General features: G+C 38.2%; 1 protein-coding gene across 9 annotated transcripts in view; it reads right to left on the bottom strand.

Annotated features, from left to right (window-relative positions):
- STAG2 (stromal antigen 2) overlaps positions 1–17,377 on the bottom strand; it is a 153,023-nt gene that overhangs the window by 13,066 nt on the left and 122,580 nt on the right. For all 9 annotated transcript variants that reach the window (XM_005872705.2, XM_005872708.2, XM_005872707.2 and 6 more), the window contains 5 exons: positions 15,757–15,896; positions 13,858–13,959; positions 11,157–11,305; positions 9,076–9,204; positions 3,948–4,171 (listed from right to left, as the gene is read on the bottom strand). In XM_005872705.2, coding sequence (XP_005872767.1) covers positions 3,948–4,171; positions 9,076–9,204; positions 11,157–11,305; positions 13,858–13,959; positions 15,757–15,896 — 744 coding nt within the window. The remainder of the gene's footprint in view (positions 1–3,947; positions 4,172–9,075; positions 9,205–11,156; positions 11,306–13,857; positions 13,960–15,756; positions 15,897–17,377) is intronic.

Genomic DNA, 17,377 nt, shown 5'->3' with positions numbered 1-17,377 from the left:
TTCCTAATGCCGCGACCCTTTAATACAGTTCCTCATGTTGTGGTGACCCCCAATTTCATTGTTACAAATTGAACATAATCAAAGCATAGTGATTAATCACAAAAACAATATGTAATTATATGTGTTTTCCGATGATCTTAGGCGACCCCTGTGAAAGGGTCGTTCGACCCCCAAAGGGGTCGCGACCCACAGGTTGAGAACTGCTGCACTAGACTAAAAAGACCAGGTTTCACACCTGCAGAATCTACTTGTTTTCAAATGTCTGTAGATGCTGTCATCTATCTATACTAATAAAAGGGTAATATGCAAATTGGTCAGGATGCCCTCACAGTAACAACATAACAGCAGACTGCATGGGTGAGGGAAGACCAAATGACTGAATGGCAGGCTGCATGGGGCAACCAGGCCAGCAGGGGGGGTAGTGAAGGGCAACCAGGCTGGCAGGGGCGGGCAGTAAGGGGCACCTGGCCAGCAGGGGGGGGCAGTTGGGGGCGACCAGGCCGGCAGGGGAGGCAGTTAGGGGCAATCAGGCCAGCAGGCAAAGGCGGTTAGGGGTGATGAGGCTGGCAGAGGGGGCAGTTAGGGGTGATCGGGCAGGCAGAAAGGTGAGCAGTTAGCAGCCAGTGGTACCGGATTGTGAGAAGGATGTCCGACTGCCGGTTTAGGCCCAGTCCCCCGAGGGGTCCTGGATTGGAGAGGGTTCAGACTGGGCTGAGGGGACCCCCTCCACCACCCCCACCCCCCTGTAGACAAATTTCATGCACCGAGCCTCTAGTGATTAATAAAAGACAAATTCACATGTAAATGTTATTGAATTCATAGTCATTCTTTGAAAAATCACTGATTTGGGAGGGGAAATTAATAGCACTTGACTGAAAACATTTTATTAGAACATTACATATATTATAAAGAGCTAATATGCTAATTAGACCAAACAGCCGAACAACCTTCCAGACGACGTTCTGGACAAAGCCAGGGCTGTGAGGGCCAGGTGAGGCTGTGAGGGGCCGTGAGGGCCGAGCCCCTTGCATGAATTTTGTGCATCAGGCCTCTAGTGTGCATATATACAGATAAGTTTTTAAGGGAAGAGTGCAAAGAAAAATGTGCTAGTAGCTACTACCATAGTAATAAATGGATTAGAAAGAAATTTCACAATTTGCAATATAATCACATCAACCTTTTTTAAGTTCTACTGTGTTTAGGCTTCAACTTTTGTCTTTTAAATTGCACTGACCTGGCCAACCTATCAGTATTTTTTTTGAGAGAGAGAGGAAGGGAGAGGGAGAGAGAGATAGAAACATCAATAATGAGAGAGAATCACTGATCAGCTGCCTCCTCCACAGCCCCTACTGGGGATCAAGCCTGAAACCTGGGCATGTGCCCTGACTGAGAATTGAACCAGGGACCTCCTGGTTCATGGGTTGAAGTCAACCAACTGAGCCACAGAGGCCAGGCTTTTTCCCCTTTTTTAATCCTCATGCAAAGATATGTTTATTGATTTTGGAGAGAGAGAAAGGGGAACAGGTGGAGAGAGAGAAATATCAATATGAGAAAGAAACATCAATTGGCTGCCTCCCATAAATGCCCCGACAGGGGATCAAACCTCAACGTAGGTATGTGCCGACTGGAAATCGAACCCGCAACCCTCTTCAGTGTATGGGACAACGCTCCAACCAACTGAGCAACCTGGCCAGGGCCAACCTTTCAGTATTTATTCTTCCTTTTTCAAATTTACTAATGCCTAAATTTCTATGGCTCTCTCTAAAAACCTAAACAAAGAAAGCACTGACTCTTTCTACAAAAACCGAAGTATCCAGTTTGATAATATATCTTTAAGATGTTATATAAATGCCAATTCATACATACTCCATAAAGTCTAAGGAAAAGGAGATTTGATGACCCAGCACAAATTTGTAACTATTAACTATTTGTTCAAATAAGAAAAACTTTTAAAGAGTTAGTGATATGCAGGAAACATCATCTTTTAATTCATAACTTTTCTATATTAAAATAAGGAAAATTTATTTTAACTTCCTATAAAGTATCAGCCCTAACTATTTTAAGCAGTCAGGACTACTGTAAAAGAAATTTCCCTATTGAATGGGATATTGGGACTAAATAACCAACCAAGTATAATCTAACTTGTACAAATTACAAGTTTATGCCTTTATATTATTGGACAAAAGATTAAAACCATTTCCATGGGACAATCAAGTTTTAGGCACTATAAACCTGGCAATGCTTAAAAATTATTTGGCAATTTAAAAATATGGCTCCAAAATCTTTGACACTCCTCACATCAAGAGGTGGGGGATTCTATCCCACCCCTTGTATCTGAGCTCTGTGACTGATCAATAAAATATGGTGGAAATTATGTTATGCCAGTTTCTGGTCTTAAGAAACTGGCAGCCCTAACCGGTTTGGCTCAGTGGATAGAGCATCGGCCTGTGGACTGAAGGGTCCCAGGTTGGATTCCGGTCAAGGGCATGTACCTTGATTGCGGGCACACCCCCAGTAGGGGGTGTGCAGGAGGCAGCTGATCGATGTTTCTCTCTCATTGATGTTTCCAACTCTCTATCCCTCTCCCTTCCTCTCTGTAAAAAATCAGTAAAATATATTTTTTAAAAAAGAAAGAAAGAAACTGGCAGCTTCCACCTCCTTTCTCTTCAGGCATTTACTCTTGGAGTCCAGTAACGTGGTGTGAGGAAGCCATAAAGCTACATGAAGAGGTCACATGTAGGTGTTCTGGAAGACAATCTAGCTGAAGTCCCAGCTGACAGTCAGCATCAGATCCTATATAATAAAGTGTAATATGCAAATCGACCGAACAGCGGAATGTCCAGTCACTATGACGCACACTGACCAACAGGGGGCAGACGCTCAATGCAGGAGCTGCCGCCTGGTGGTCACTGTGCTCCCATAGGGGAGCACCACTCAGCCAGAAGGGCTCACAGAGGTGGCGAGCGCAGCAGTGGTGGCGGGAGCCTCTCCCGCCTCTGCAGTAGGCAGGTGAGAGGGGTCCCAGACTGCGAGAGCCCTAGACAGCGAGACGGATGTCTGACTGCCTGCTTAGGTCTGATCCCTGGGCAAACGGACATCCCCCAAGGGGTCCCAGACTGCGAGGGAGCACAAGCCGGGCTGAGGGACCTCCCCCTGCCCCAGTGCACACTGGGCCTCTAGTATATCTATAAGTGGAATGCTGCCATACAATTCCAGTCTTCAGTCTTTGAGGTTTCCTAACTGAAGTACCAGGCACTATGTCCCTGTTTTGTCAAGTTTTGGGGTAGTTTGCTACTCAGCAATAACTGGAACAAATTTGGACAACTATGCTGATTTGTTTAAAGGTTCCTAAGGAAAGGAAGAAAGCCCCCAGGCCCATTTTGAACCAAACCTGTCATGCTAGGAGTCCAAGAGACTTATGTGTCATAATGTATTACTACCTCTAAAATTATAGACAGCAATTTGTATTTCTATCAAGTTCTTCATGATTAATCTTGGATTTCTCTTCGTAAAAATCCAAAAGCTGCAACCTCTGTAAATCTGTTGCTTCACTTAAACTAGATGGATGTGATGATCTAGGTGCTAATTAGCTCTATAATACTGAGTCCATATCCCTATGCATACAGTACAGCAGTGTTTAAAAAGCAGGCACTCTAGAATGAGACTGACTGGTTTTACTACTTAATATCTGCGTGACCTTAAGTAAGTTACTTAACCTCTCTGTACTAGTTTTCTCTTCTGAAAAATGAGGATGTACCTACAGTTTGAGAAATTAGTTTATATATATTAAAAAATGCTTGAAACAGTACATTTACATACAATGAACACACAGTGCAAGACACTACTTAACACAAATCTCAAATAAAAAAAATAAGGTGAACCTTAATGACACACTTCAGTTGGTAAGCATAAGGGATAAATATAAAGAGAATAAACTATATTCTTACTGAGTGTGAGCTGCATGCCTTCAACCACTTTCCGTTTTCCTGTAGATGGTTTCGATTTTTTACTACGCACAGTTGACCCCCGACTGCTGATTCCACTAATGACTGACATGGTGTCATCATCACCACCAGCTAGCAAAGAATTTCGGTAAGACATCAGTGGAAGCCACACATCTTCTCGTCGGAGTGACATCTGAAATGTCATAAACTTTTCCAAGTAAACATACCTTAAAAAGAAGTAGAAATCATTAGCTTTGGTACATAGAACTACAACAGCTTTTTTCCCCTATTTGGTTATTTCTCCTAATAATCTTAAGGCTCACATACCATGTGGAACATCCAATGATTTACTTAGAATTAAATAAAAAGCAAAGTACATTAAAATGGTTGATAGTCCACATTTCCTCAAAACATAGAGTGACAAAAGATGCTAAAGTTTTCATTCTAAAGATGTCTCTCTATCTTCACTTTTTATAGGTCCTCTGCTAGAACAAACTCAACTAATATTTCTGGAAAGACAACTGAGTTTAAAAATCACACAATTTGGGTTCTAGTCCCAGTTCTATCAACCCCTAGCTATGAGAGCATGTGCTTATTACTTTACTACTCAATCTCAGCTTCATCAGTACACTGATGAGCAAGTTTTGTCTCTCAAGATTTTCACATTATAGCATACAATTCAGGGCATTTCAGCTTAGTATTTGTTGAGCGTCTATTATGCTCCAAGCACTAGGGATAGATATGAAGATGAATGCAATATGGTCGGTCTCTACCTGCAAAAAAGTTTCAGCCTGATGGAAGTCAGACATCTATCTACTCTGGGACCCAAAGTATCACAAGGATCCTAAGGCTTATATGTAAGATAGCAATCAAAATTCAACTAACATTTGAGTGACTATATGCTAGACAGTTTTCTCTTGGATGCTTTAACTTAATTCTTATAATCTTGTGAGGAAGACATTCTCCCTATTTGATAGATGAGGAAAGAAAAGGATAAGTAACATATTCATAGTCATAAAAATGAAAAAGCAGTACAACTACAATTCAAATCCCAGGCTTCTGACAATAAGAGTTCAGTGTTTTATTGTCTAAATTATGCCTCAACTACATGAACACAATTTTTGTCAACTGTAAGATGCAATTCAAATATTTTCTGTCATAATAATGACTAATTCCAATCAATTCAAAATTACCAGTTTTGAACACTATTAAAAGAGAAGACAGGAGATATCAGTTACAAACATACTGCTTGGTGTTATTTGTTCAGTATTTTTCTTTTTTAAAAAAAGTTTTTATTGATTTTAAAAAATATATAGTTTTATTGATTTCAGAAAGGAAGGGAGAGGGAGAGATAGAAATATCAATGATGAGTGAAAATCATTGATCGGCTGCCTCCTACACGCCCCACACCAGTGAATCACCCCCCCCCCCCCAATGGGGATCAAGCCTGCAATCTGGGCATATACTCTGACCAGGAATCGAACTGGTGACCTCTCGATGCATGGGCTGACACTCAACCAACTGAGCCACACTGGCCAGGGCTACTATTTCGTCTTATTCGCAATATATTTCAGCTATACACAGTAGTACAGCATTCCTTAAAGTGTGGCCTGTGAACTAGCTGTCAATCTCAGAATTCTTACAAGATATGGAGCTTAAACCAAAATATACTGGTAGAGAGATTTACAACTGTGTATCTACCACATAGTTTAACAGAACATTCAGGATAAGTAACCTCCCTGATGCTAATTCCCTGCCACGGAAGTTGCCATTAACGTGAATTTGCTATTTATCATCCCTATGTACATTTCTGCACTTTTAATACATTTTTGTCTGTAAACATCATTGTACATTTGGTACTTTGCCTTTTGCAGTCAACATTATGTTTTTAAACTCTAATCATTTTGGAAGAGTGACATCAGCTAATGTTACAGAGGTGAATCAACATGTACACCTTAAACTTACACATTATATGTCAACTATATATCAATAAAGTTGGAAATATTTTAGAAAAGCTGAATGAGATTTCAAGATCCAATGTATAATATGGTGATTACAGTTGATAAAATTGTATAATATAATACTGTATAATTGAAAAATAGAACTTAAGTGTTATTTAAGACGGAAAATATGTGAGGTGACGGATGTATTAATTAACTTAATCATGGGAATCCCTTCACAATGTATAAATATATAAAACCACCATGTTATATATTTTAAATATACTACAATTTTATTTATCAATTATACCTCAATAAAACTGAATTTTTTTTAAGGTTTCAAAAAAGACAATAATCAATTGGAATGTGTGAGTCTTATTTCAATCCCAATTTAATCAAATAAACTAAAAATAAAGTAATTTATGACATCTGAGACTACTGGAGATTTAAATGACTGGGATATTTAATAAAATTAAGGACTTATGCTTACCTTTAAAAAATCTAACTGTTTTGACTGCCCTATGATATTCCATTTTTCTAGCTGATAGATGTTTAGTTGTTTTGAGCTTTTCCCTATTCAAACAATTCTTTTACAGTTCTTGTATACATGTAAAAGAACTTCTCTAGGGTATCTACATGAGCAGAATTACTGGATCATAAGGTAGGTTAAACTTTGCTGGACATTACCAAATAGCTCCTCCACATAGTGGTCTTATACCAATTTATGTTGTTACCAGAAATGCCTAAGTCTCTATTGCTCAACATCCTCAGCAGTACTTGAGACTATCAGATTTCTTAATTTGTTCTAATCTGCTGAGAAATGGTTTTTCATTCTTTTAATTTTTATTTCTCTGATTAATAGTGCCAATGAAAATTTTAAAAATTTACTTATTGATCTGAGAGAGAGAGAGACAGAGAGAGAGAAACATCGACTTATTGTTCCAATTATTCATGCATTCATTGGTTGACTCTTGTATGTGCCCTGATCAGGGATCAAACTTGAAAACTTGGTATATCAGGATGACACTCTAACCAACTGAGCTACCTGGCCAGGGCTGAAATTTTTAATTGGAATAAATTTATATACAATAAAATGGACAGAAATTAAGACTACAGTGGGCCCTAGCTGGTTTGGCTCAGTGGATAGAGCATCAGCCTGTGGACTAAAAGGGTCCCAGGTTCGATTCTGATCAAGGGCATATGCCTGGGTTGCAGACTGGATCCCCAGTAGGGGGCATGCAGAAGGCAGCCGATCAATGATTCTCATCATTGATGTTTCTATCACTATCTCTCTCCCTTCCTCTCTGAAATCAATAAAAAAAATTTTTTTTTTAAAAAAAGACTACAGTTGGATCAGTTTTGCTATGTAACCAACACATCTTTTAAGATACAGGGCATTCCCATGACCCTAGAAAGTACCCTGTGTGCTTTCCCCCATTCAATCTCGCAAGTCCTAGAAGTAAACCCTGTCATTTCTATCACCATAGATTAGTTTTATGTGCATTAAATTGCATATAAAATCTATACAATCTTTAAATGCAAAATACTGGTGGACTTTAAGAGACTATCTCTACTATAAGTTATTCATATTCTTCTGCCCTTTTATACAAGCCAAGATGGGAAGAGTAGGAGAATATTTTGAAATTATATTCTACTAGAGGCCCGGTGCACAAAAATTTGTGCACTCGGGGGGCGGGGGAGGGGGATGAGGGGATGATGGCTGTTTGCAGCTGGTCACACCCCCTTCAGGGTGGGGGTCCCCACTGGGGTGCCTGGCCAGCCTGGATGAGGGGATGATGGCTGTTTGCAGCTGGTCACACCCCCTTCAGGGTGGGGGTCCCCACTGGGGTGCCTGGCCAGCCTGGATGAGGGGATGATGGCTGTTTGCAGCTGGTCACACCCCCTTCAGGGTGGGGGTCCCCACTGGGGTGCCTGGCCAGCCTGGATGAGGGGATGATGGCTGTTTGCAGCTGGTCACACCCCCTTCAGGGTGGGGGTCCCCACTGGGGTGCCTGGCCAGCCTGGATGAGGGGATGATGGCTGTTTGCAGCTGGTCACACCCCCTTCAGGGTGGGGGTCCCCACTGGGGTGCCTGGCCAGCCTGGATGAGGGGATGATGGCTGTTTGCAGCTGGTCACACCCCCTTCAGGGTGGGGGTCCCCACTGGGGTGCCTGGCCAGCCTGGATGAGGGGATGATGGCTGTTTGCAGCTGGTCACACCCCCTTCAGGGTGGGGGTCCCCACTGGGGTGCCTGGCCAGCCTGGATGAGGGGATGATGGCTGTTTGCAGCTGGTCACACACCCTTCAGGGTGGGGGTCCCCACTGGGGTGCCTGGCCAGCCTGGATGAGGGGATGATGGCTGTTTGCAGCTGGTCACACACCCTTCAGGGTGGGGGTCCCCACTGGGGTGCCTGGCCAGTCTGGGTGAGGGGCTGAGGGCTGTTTTCAGGCTGGCGGGTGACGGAAGCTCCCAACCGCTCCTTTTTTTCTTTTTTTTTCTTTTTTATTCTGGGCCAGCTTTAGCTCTGAGGCTCCAGCTCTTAGGCCTCCGCTGCTGAAAGTAGGTATCTGGTTTGTTTCGGTTCAAAACAATGTATAACTCCAGCTCTGACTCCAGCTCTGAGATCCCAGCTCGCTGAAAGCTGGTTTCTGGTGTTTTTTTTAGCTTCTATAAATGTTACAATGTTCAAACTGCAGGCTCAGAGGCCTGCAAGGCAGGCGGGGAACGTTGGTTTCCTCCGTAACTGAAGAAAGCAAGCCTCATGTTAGTTTCAAGCTGCCTGGCTGCCGGCCACCATCTTGGCTATCAGTTAATTTGCATATCTCCCTGATTAGCCAATGGGAAGGGTAGCGGTCGTACGCCAATTACCATGTTTCTCTTTTATTAGTGTAGATTTGTTAGAATAGGTCACCATTTTAGGAGACTATATCAGAAAAGTATCCTGCTTAAATGATCTGTTAAGGAAAGCACTAGTAGTTCAAGTAAAAAGATAAAAAGGAGAATTCTACTTCCCAGTGTAGTCATAACTTTGGATATAGACTCAGATGTTCCTGATGGATCACTGGTATTGCTGTCTATTAAATGTTCACTCTTTAGTTAGGCTACAATTCTAATCTCTGTGTGTAAAAGAGAGAAATCAAGAATTAAGAATTCCAAAACAAAATTAAGTAGAGTATTTCTAGCACATACACTGTTCGTTTGTCTTGTCGGAGCAGTTTAGAAGAAAATTCACTCAGTATGTCAAGAAATGCCAAATTTAAAGGTGGATGGCTCTCTCCTTGTGGATTAGGTTCTTTAAAAGCAAATTCTATGCCGTCTCTGCAAGAAAAAAAGATAAATATTTAAGGTTCTACAATACAAAATTTAATGTGGTTTGATACATCTACATTCTTTCCTCAGTTCTCTTTTCCATAGAAAATAATCCAAATGCTCTCATATAAAGAACAATACATTTTCTATATTTTTTAAGACATAAAGGACTAACTTAAGGATTTTTTAAAATCCTCACCCAAAGATATGTTTTTATTGATTTTTCTTTTTTAGGGAGAGAGGAAGGGGGGAGAGGGGAAATGGAGAGATGGAGAGAGAAACATTGATCTGTTGCCTCATTTATGTGCCCCAACCAGGCATCAAAGACACAACCTAGGCCTTCGCCGGTTTGGTTTAGTGGATAGAGTGTCAGCTTGCAGACTGAAGGGCCCCAGGTTCAATTCTGGTCAAGGGCACATGCCCGGGTTGCAGGCTTGATCCCCTGTAGGGGGCATGCAAGAGGCAGCCAATCAATGATTCTCTCTCATTATTGATGTATCTATCTCTCTCTCCCTTCCTCCCCGAAATCAATAAAAACATATTTAAAAAAAACACACAAAAAAACCCACAACCTAGGAATGGTGCCATGACTGGGAATCATAAACCCAAAACCTTTTGGTGCACAGGATGATGCTCCAATCAACTGAGCCACCCAGCCAGGACAGGACTAGCTTAAAGACTATTTGTAGCCCTGGCTGATGTGCTCAGTGGTTAGAGCTTCAAGCCACGCACCAAAAGGTCATGGATTCCCAAGTTGCAGGTTTGAGGCGTGTGTGGGAGGCAACTATTCGATGTATCTCTATCTCTATCTCTCTCTCTCTCTCTCTCTCTCTCTCTCTCTCTCTCCCCCCCCCCCCCCCCACTCTCTCTAAAAAATCAATGGGAAAAATATCATTGGGTGGGGATTAACTAACAATCAATCAATACTGTTTGTGACGACCCATATCAGAGTAAAGTTTAAAAATTAAAATCTATGCAGGGCCTATTTTAACTATACTTATTTAATAATAAATACGTCTATTAATCAAGACAACAATCCAACATTATACGGTATCAAAAATGTAACTGTAAAAAATAATCCAGATGAAAATGGAGAGACAGGAAGGAAGGCTATAACATGAAGGAAATAACATATTACTTCTGAAAATAATTACTACATATGTGGTCCTTTAGTATTACCTAAAAGTATCATCTAATCTATTAAATAGCAGAAAAAGAAATTTGAGGCTTTTAGAGCAAAGTGAAAGGAGAGAGTAAATTAAAGTTGGGGAAGGTATGAGATTAACTTTAAAGAGCAAAAACATTTCTGTAGGGAGACAATTAATATTGTTATAACTAAGTAAGCAAGATGACTAAAAGAGAGACAAATAAAACAGAGCTTTTTTGATCTTCCCAAATAAAAGATAAAGGGTATTAATATCCATGTGTTGGTCACGTTAAAGGTCTAAAATATACTAATACTTAAAAGTACAACTGATCACTAAATTACATGACCAAATAAAGTTAGATAATTTCCAATTTTTTTAACCCAAAGAAGATATGCAGATAGAAGGTTGTGGCTAAAAACAAAGGAGAAGGTCACTAATATGGAGAACAGAACCAGAAAGAGAAAACTTGAAATAAAGGAACCAAATCTCAAAAATTTCTTTGAAATTATAACAAAAGCTGTTAAGCAATATTGTGATACCTAATGAATACATATGCTGCTTTTCTCCATTTAATTTATAAATATTTTATGTATGATTTTAATTAAAGCAAATACTTTGTATGAAAGGACATTTAGTCCCAAATCATGTGTTAATAGAAATAGCACTATAGTTCTTAAGAAAAGAGATATGCTACAGATTTGTAAACAAATAATTAAGTAGCAATAAAATTTGATTATTCTAAACAAAAGAACTAGATTCAAAAATTTTCAGGATTAAAAAATAGGAGAGCTAAATAAAATATTTGGAGATTACTTGTGTAGCATAGCAATGGCCTCTCTCGTTTTCAATTGATCAAGTCCAAAAGTTAAAGCAAAACGTCGAGCAAGTTCTTTTATGCCACTGAATGTTGTGGATGATCTATCAAAATTATAGCCATTTTCTTGTATCATTTCATTAAAAAGCTGTTTGGGGAAAAAAGAAAGCAAGCATGTTAAAGTTTTTTTTTATAACTATGGGTTATTAACATCTTTTAAAATAACATATTTTCTACTTAAAATATACTTTTAATAGATGATCCATAAATGAGGCATTGTGTTTTATTAAAAAACATGGATTTTTAAAACACATGACACAAATGACCAAAATTATAGCACTTATACCATATTCACACTAGAGATAGTTATTGAGATTAGAAACTCTTTAGATTAGTTATGGAAGAATTCTACTCTGCTGGAATAAACTGGATATTAATATAGTATACAAAAATGTAAAGAAAAAGGAAGCCCACAAACTTATGAGGAAACTGTGCTCTGCTATTTATATTTAAACGATGAATCTCACATCAAAATTTTCATCATAAAGTAAGCAAAACAATATGCAATTTTTCAATTACCAAACTGCCAAGTTTTTAAACAGATAATGGCTACTACCACTGATAAGAATACAGTACAGTGAACACTTTGATTTGTTGGGAACATAAATTGAGATTACCTTCCTTTCTATAGAGCATAGGTGGGGAACGTCCGGCCCACAGAAGGCCCCAGAAATCATTTGGTCTGGCCCTAAATGAGTTAACTAAATGTTTGAACAAATATAGCAGGCTAATTTTTAAGTTGATAATGTTGTATGGCCTGCAAATGATGTTATAAATATCCAAATGGCCCTTGGCAGAAAAAAGCTTCCCCACCCGTTATACAACAATTTGGCAAAATTTAGTGAAAGTTTAGATGTCCTTTAACTAAGCAATACTAATGATCAGACTTTATCCAAAAGAAAGAATATGATTTGTGCACAATATACATAAGTAAAAAAGTGTTTGTTTTAATGCCATTAATGATGGCAAAGAGTGGTAAAAAACAACAACAACAACAACAACAAAAAAACCCCAACATCAAACAAAAAGAGATCTTGATTAAATTATGGTGCCTCTATAAAATGGAATACTATATAGTCATTTTAAATGCTGAGGCAAGTATTTAATAGAATGAAAGTGTTCAGAATTTGTTAATGTGAAAAATTCAGGCCTGCAAAATAGAATGCAGAGTAACTTAATTATGTAAAAATAAGATTTCATAAATGCATTAAAAAAAAACTAAGAAGGCTATAAAAACTAAAAGCATTAAGTGAAAAAATTAAGGATAAATTGCATTTGCCTATTCCTATATTTTCTAACGTTTCTAGAGCAAGCTGCTGTTATTTTATAACAAAGAAGTTATTTAAATTCTACCTTTAAAATCTTTTAAACTCTATTAGTTTTAATAGAGTATGCAAATAAGATTAAGAATCTTCATACCTAGATTTCTAAAAAGCAAGAAGAAAGTTTATCAAATTGAAAGGGGTTGTGCTTCGCATGCATTTGGTCTCTTAAGAGACAAAAGTATACTAAGCAAATTATTTTTTACCTAATTAAACTTGCCTTGCCACTGCCAAAATGAAGATGACTATATATAGAATTTTGATTATAAGACTGATACTCATTAAAATAAATATAAACATATACAAAGATAAAAGTAAAATTCACCTAAAACCTACCAAAACAAGTTAACCACAACTAACATTTTAGTGACTATTTTTCCAGATAGATATAGATATGTACAATTTTATAGGGATGCTGTACTGTAATCCTTTTTACTTTATTTTCAAACCATATATATATTGTCGAAATCTTTATACATTAACGAATACAGACCTATTTAAAACTAATTTTAAGTGCTATATAACAGCCATTGCAGAGATGTCCTATTTATATATATAAAAGCCTAAGCACCTGTCTGACCGTTCAACCATCCGACTGGTAGCTACGACACACAAAGACCATCAGGGGGCAGACGCTCGATGCAGGAGCTGGCAAGCTGTGGTGACTTGGCAGCTGCGGTTCTCGGGTGACACACCCGGAACCAGAGAGGAGGAAGCCCGATTCCAGGTTGCGTCACCCGTGAACCACCCTCTCACAATCCGGGAACCCTCAGGGGATGTCCGAGAGCCGGTTTCGGCCCGATCCCTGCAGGCCAGGTCTAGGGACCCCACCGGTGCACGAATCCATGCACTGGGCCTCTAGTAGTCTATATTCATCTAACATCCTACTGATGAACATTAGGATTATTTCTAATTCCTTGTTGTTATATACAATGTTGCCATGTACAATAATTTTACACTCATTTTTGCAAACTTGTACTATTACTACCTTGGATAAATGTTTCAAAGTAGAATTGCTGCCTTAAATGGAATATACGTTATAAATTCTGACATATATTGCCAAACTACCTACCAGGAAGGTTCTACCACTATACACTGATGATAGTACCTATTTCCCCCATACCTTAGATAGCTATAGGTTTTGCCATACTTGCCAGTCTGAAAACAAAAAATAATCTCACTTGTACAATGTCTACTAATAAAGTTGAATATCTTATATTTCTACTTTTATGAATTGTCTATTATCCTTGACCCACAGTTACCTTGAAAACCATTGTTAATTGTGGTAGTCTAAAGCTGGTACTCTTAAATGTCTTACCTGTTGCAAACTGAGAATAAGGGTCTTTGCACATTGAATTTTGTCTATTTGCCTTGTTTTACTCATTGTTTCTTTGATGATATCTCCATAGTCATTATAATACTAGAAAAGAAATTTGCACAAATTAGAGCTTTATCTTTTAAAACTGTTGGACAATAAGAATAATTTTACGTTAATCATGTAAGCATGTATTTGGCTAAAATTATGTCTTCAAAAACACAAAAGAATGCTACCGAAACTTTAAGATAATTTCTAAACACACAATCCCTAACTTAAGTAAATTCAGAAATATCAGACAGTAAGATCTAATCATATTAAACTCTAAACTTTGTTTTAAAGATGTATGGCATAAAACAATAATTATGTTATACAGATTTTCAGAAAGAAGACAAAGGATATAAACCAAGTTCTTGTATTCTTCGTGAACTATTAAGACAATATAATCAGTTACTTTTATAACTTATCCATTGCTAATGGCATGCAGTCCATGTATAGTTTCCAACTTTATTAATTTGGCTTATACAAACTATTAGGCTGTTAGCATTTAAGAAAAAAATTATTATGGGTGATATTTACATGATGCATTGCATATGAAATTTTGTTCTAATTTAAGATTGTTTTCAAAATGCATACAGGATAACTATGCTCCTGTGACTAATACAACTGATTTTAACCTAGAATACCTAAGTCTAAAGTCTAAAAGTTTAAAACTTGCAAAATTATTTCATAAACAACTTTAGTTTAAAAAAAAATTCAAGTATCATGACAAATAACTTAGGTTCCAAAGTAAATTATAATGGTGCTAGAGCTCCATCCTGTAGAAAAGTATTCCAAAGAAAATTACTAGGTTTTGACATAAATGCTAATATGCAAATCGACCAAACAGCTGAATGACAGGTCAATGCAGGAGCTGCACCCTGGTGTCAGTGCACTCCCACAGGGGGAGCACTGCTCAGCCACAAGCCAGGCTGACAGCTGGCGAGCGCAGTGGCGGTGACAGGAGCCTCTCCGGCCTCCAAGGCAGCACTAAGCCATCAGTCGGACATCCCCCTAGGGCTCCCGGACTGCGAAAGGGCCCAAAGGCTTAACGAAGTTTATTTTCATAATTAGATTTTACTCAAGAAAGAATTAAAGAAAAGCAATCTTATCAGATTTAGTCATATTCTATTAATACAATTAACCATATTCTTTCTACTACTACTTAAATATTAGAGAATTTCATATGTATTTATGAAAATTGTGAATAACCTACTCTAAATCAAATCAGATTTTGAGACCCTAAAGGAACCTGAGCTACCCCAGTGGAACAGATGAAGAAAGGCAGGACACAAAAAGTATTATTACTCAAGGCCACAAGTTGCATAGTAACCAAGCTAAAACTATACCATCTAGGCCTCCTGACTTCTAAAACAATAGTTCTAATGCTACATCAAGCAAGGGAAAGAATACCATCCTGTTGTCTTAAACTAAATCACAAATACAATTTCTAATAGTGACAGTTAACCTAAGACAAGCTGTTTCCAATATCCCAAATGCAAATCCTATCCTATATAAAAGGCTAATATGCAAATTGTTCCCTTGACCGGTAGTTCGACCAGCAGTTTGACCAGGGGGTGGGGCTGACACACCAACTGCCCTCGGCCCCTCCCCCTGGCAGGCCCTGCCCTCAACCAGCACCCCCCCACCCCAATCGGGGCGTGCGGGCCGGACCCCACCCATGGACAAATTCGTGCACCGGGCCTCTAGTGAACTTACTAAATTTAAATTGTTCATTATAATGAAGTAGAGGTAGAGATTTCTTTTAAACTAGAAAAATAATTTACTATTAAAAAAATTCAATGGCTACATTATCTTTTAAGCATTGTAAAAATATCTTGCTATCCATTTTTCAAACTTTACCTTCATATACTGCTTGAAGATATCTGCAGCTGTATTCATCTCCACAACAGTATATACAATCAGCTTACAAAATGCTGCAAGTAAATTTCTCCTCTTGTGCAAAGCTTCTATTTTACTGGCTTCATCCTCCTGCTGACCATCTGAGGAAAAAGTTCCAAACATTAAACCCATCTGTATTTTAACTCAGCCACATATTTTTTTAATTCTCACTATAAAATACCTTTATTTTGGAGAATTTAAAAAATAAGAAAAAAAACCATTTAAATTAAATAAAGATTATGATCACTCTCAGTATCTTCATGAATGACAGGTCCATGCATTCCAATAAGTAAAATTTTTGTTAAGTCAAATAGTCAGAAGGCTGCTTGATGAACATGGAACAGAAACAAGTGGAGTGAGTCAGAGGAACTGACGCTTAGTGAAGTCAGGCTAAGCTTGCCTAACACATTCATCTACTTCCCTAATAGGATAGTTTGTCAATGAGATCTACATATTCAATGTCTGTTGGTTAAAGGCCCTTTGTTCCCTGGGGTCTGCCAATCTCAGAAATTCAATAATCCCTCCCAGGGATGAGCCTATCCCAACTCTTATTGACACCTACTTCCTTTATCCATATTACATATACTCAGCTAAGAATCATTCTGTCTCTTTAAGATGATGTCACATACTATTCTGCTCTGATCCATTATGTGAGATCTTGACATTCAGTTATCAAGGGGACAGACTATAGCCTCCGTGTACTGCCAAAGGATTGTTTCTAATTCTTTGATACTGAAAATAAAGTTGTGATAAAGCCTTTTACATAAAAAGCTAGGTAAAGAATTTTCCTCTGGACAAATATTACAAATAAAGTTACTTAAAAAAACACACCACCTAATATTGATTTACATTTCTTTGGTTATCAGTGAAGCTTTTCTTGAATTTATTTAGCCATTTATATTTCCTCTCTGGTGAACAGAGGGTGCATATCCTGTCAGGTCTTCAATGTAAGATTCACAATATAAAAAAAAAATTTGTGTGTAAAGTAAAAATGCTCTTTTAAACAAGTATTTACTTCACCCTGTCTCTGAAAATCCTTGATAACTGGTAATAAGTTAAAACCAAATTTTGATAATAGGAATTTTAGACAGGCCATCAGAAAAAGTTTTGTTATCACTGCACATATTCTAGAACAAAGCATTTGCTTAGAACAGTGATGGCGAACCTTTTGAGCTTGGCGTGTCAGCATTTTGAAAAATCCTAACTTAACTCTGGTGCCGTGTCACATACAGAATTTTTTTGATATTTGCAACCATAGTAAAACAAAGATTTATATTTTTGATATTTATTTTATATATTTAAATGCCATTTAACAAAGAAAAATCAACCAAAAAAATGAGTTCACGTGTCACCTCTGACACGCGTGTCATAGGTTCGTCATCACTGGCTTAGAAGCTAAAACACATTGTTTACTTTTTAAGAAGATTGCACTGAATACATAAGCTAGCTTTTCCTTAATGACACTGTGATTATAACAGATTTCTAAACAACGTTAATATTGCTCTCTGGATCTAAAGATATATAGGCTTTTTACCCCCTAGAGACTGAATTACTGAGATATTCAGAATTTTGAACCCTATCT

This window comes from Myotis brandtii, unplaced genomic scaffold, assembly GCF_000412655.1.
Source record: "Myotis brandtii unplaced genomic scaffold, ASM41265v1 scaffold39, whole genome shotgun sequence".
NCBI lineage: Eukaryota > Metazoa > Chordata > Mammalia > Chiroptera > Vespertilionidae > Myotis > Myotis brandtii.
This window is presented reverse-complemented; position numbering and strand designations above follow the sequence as displayed.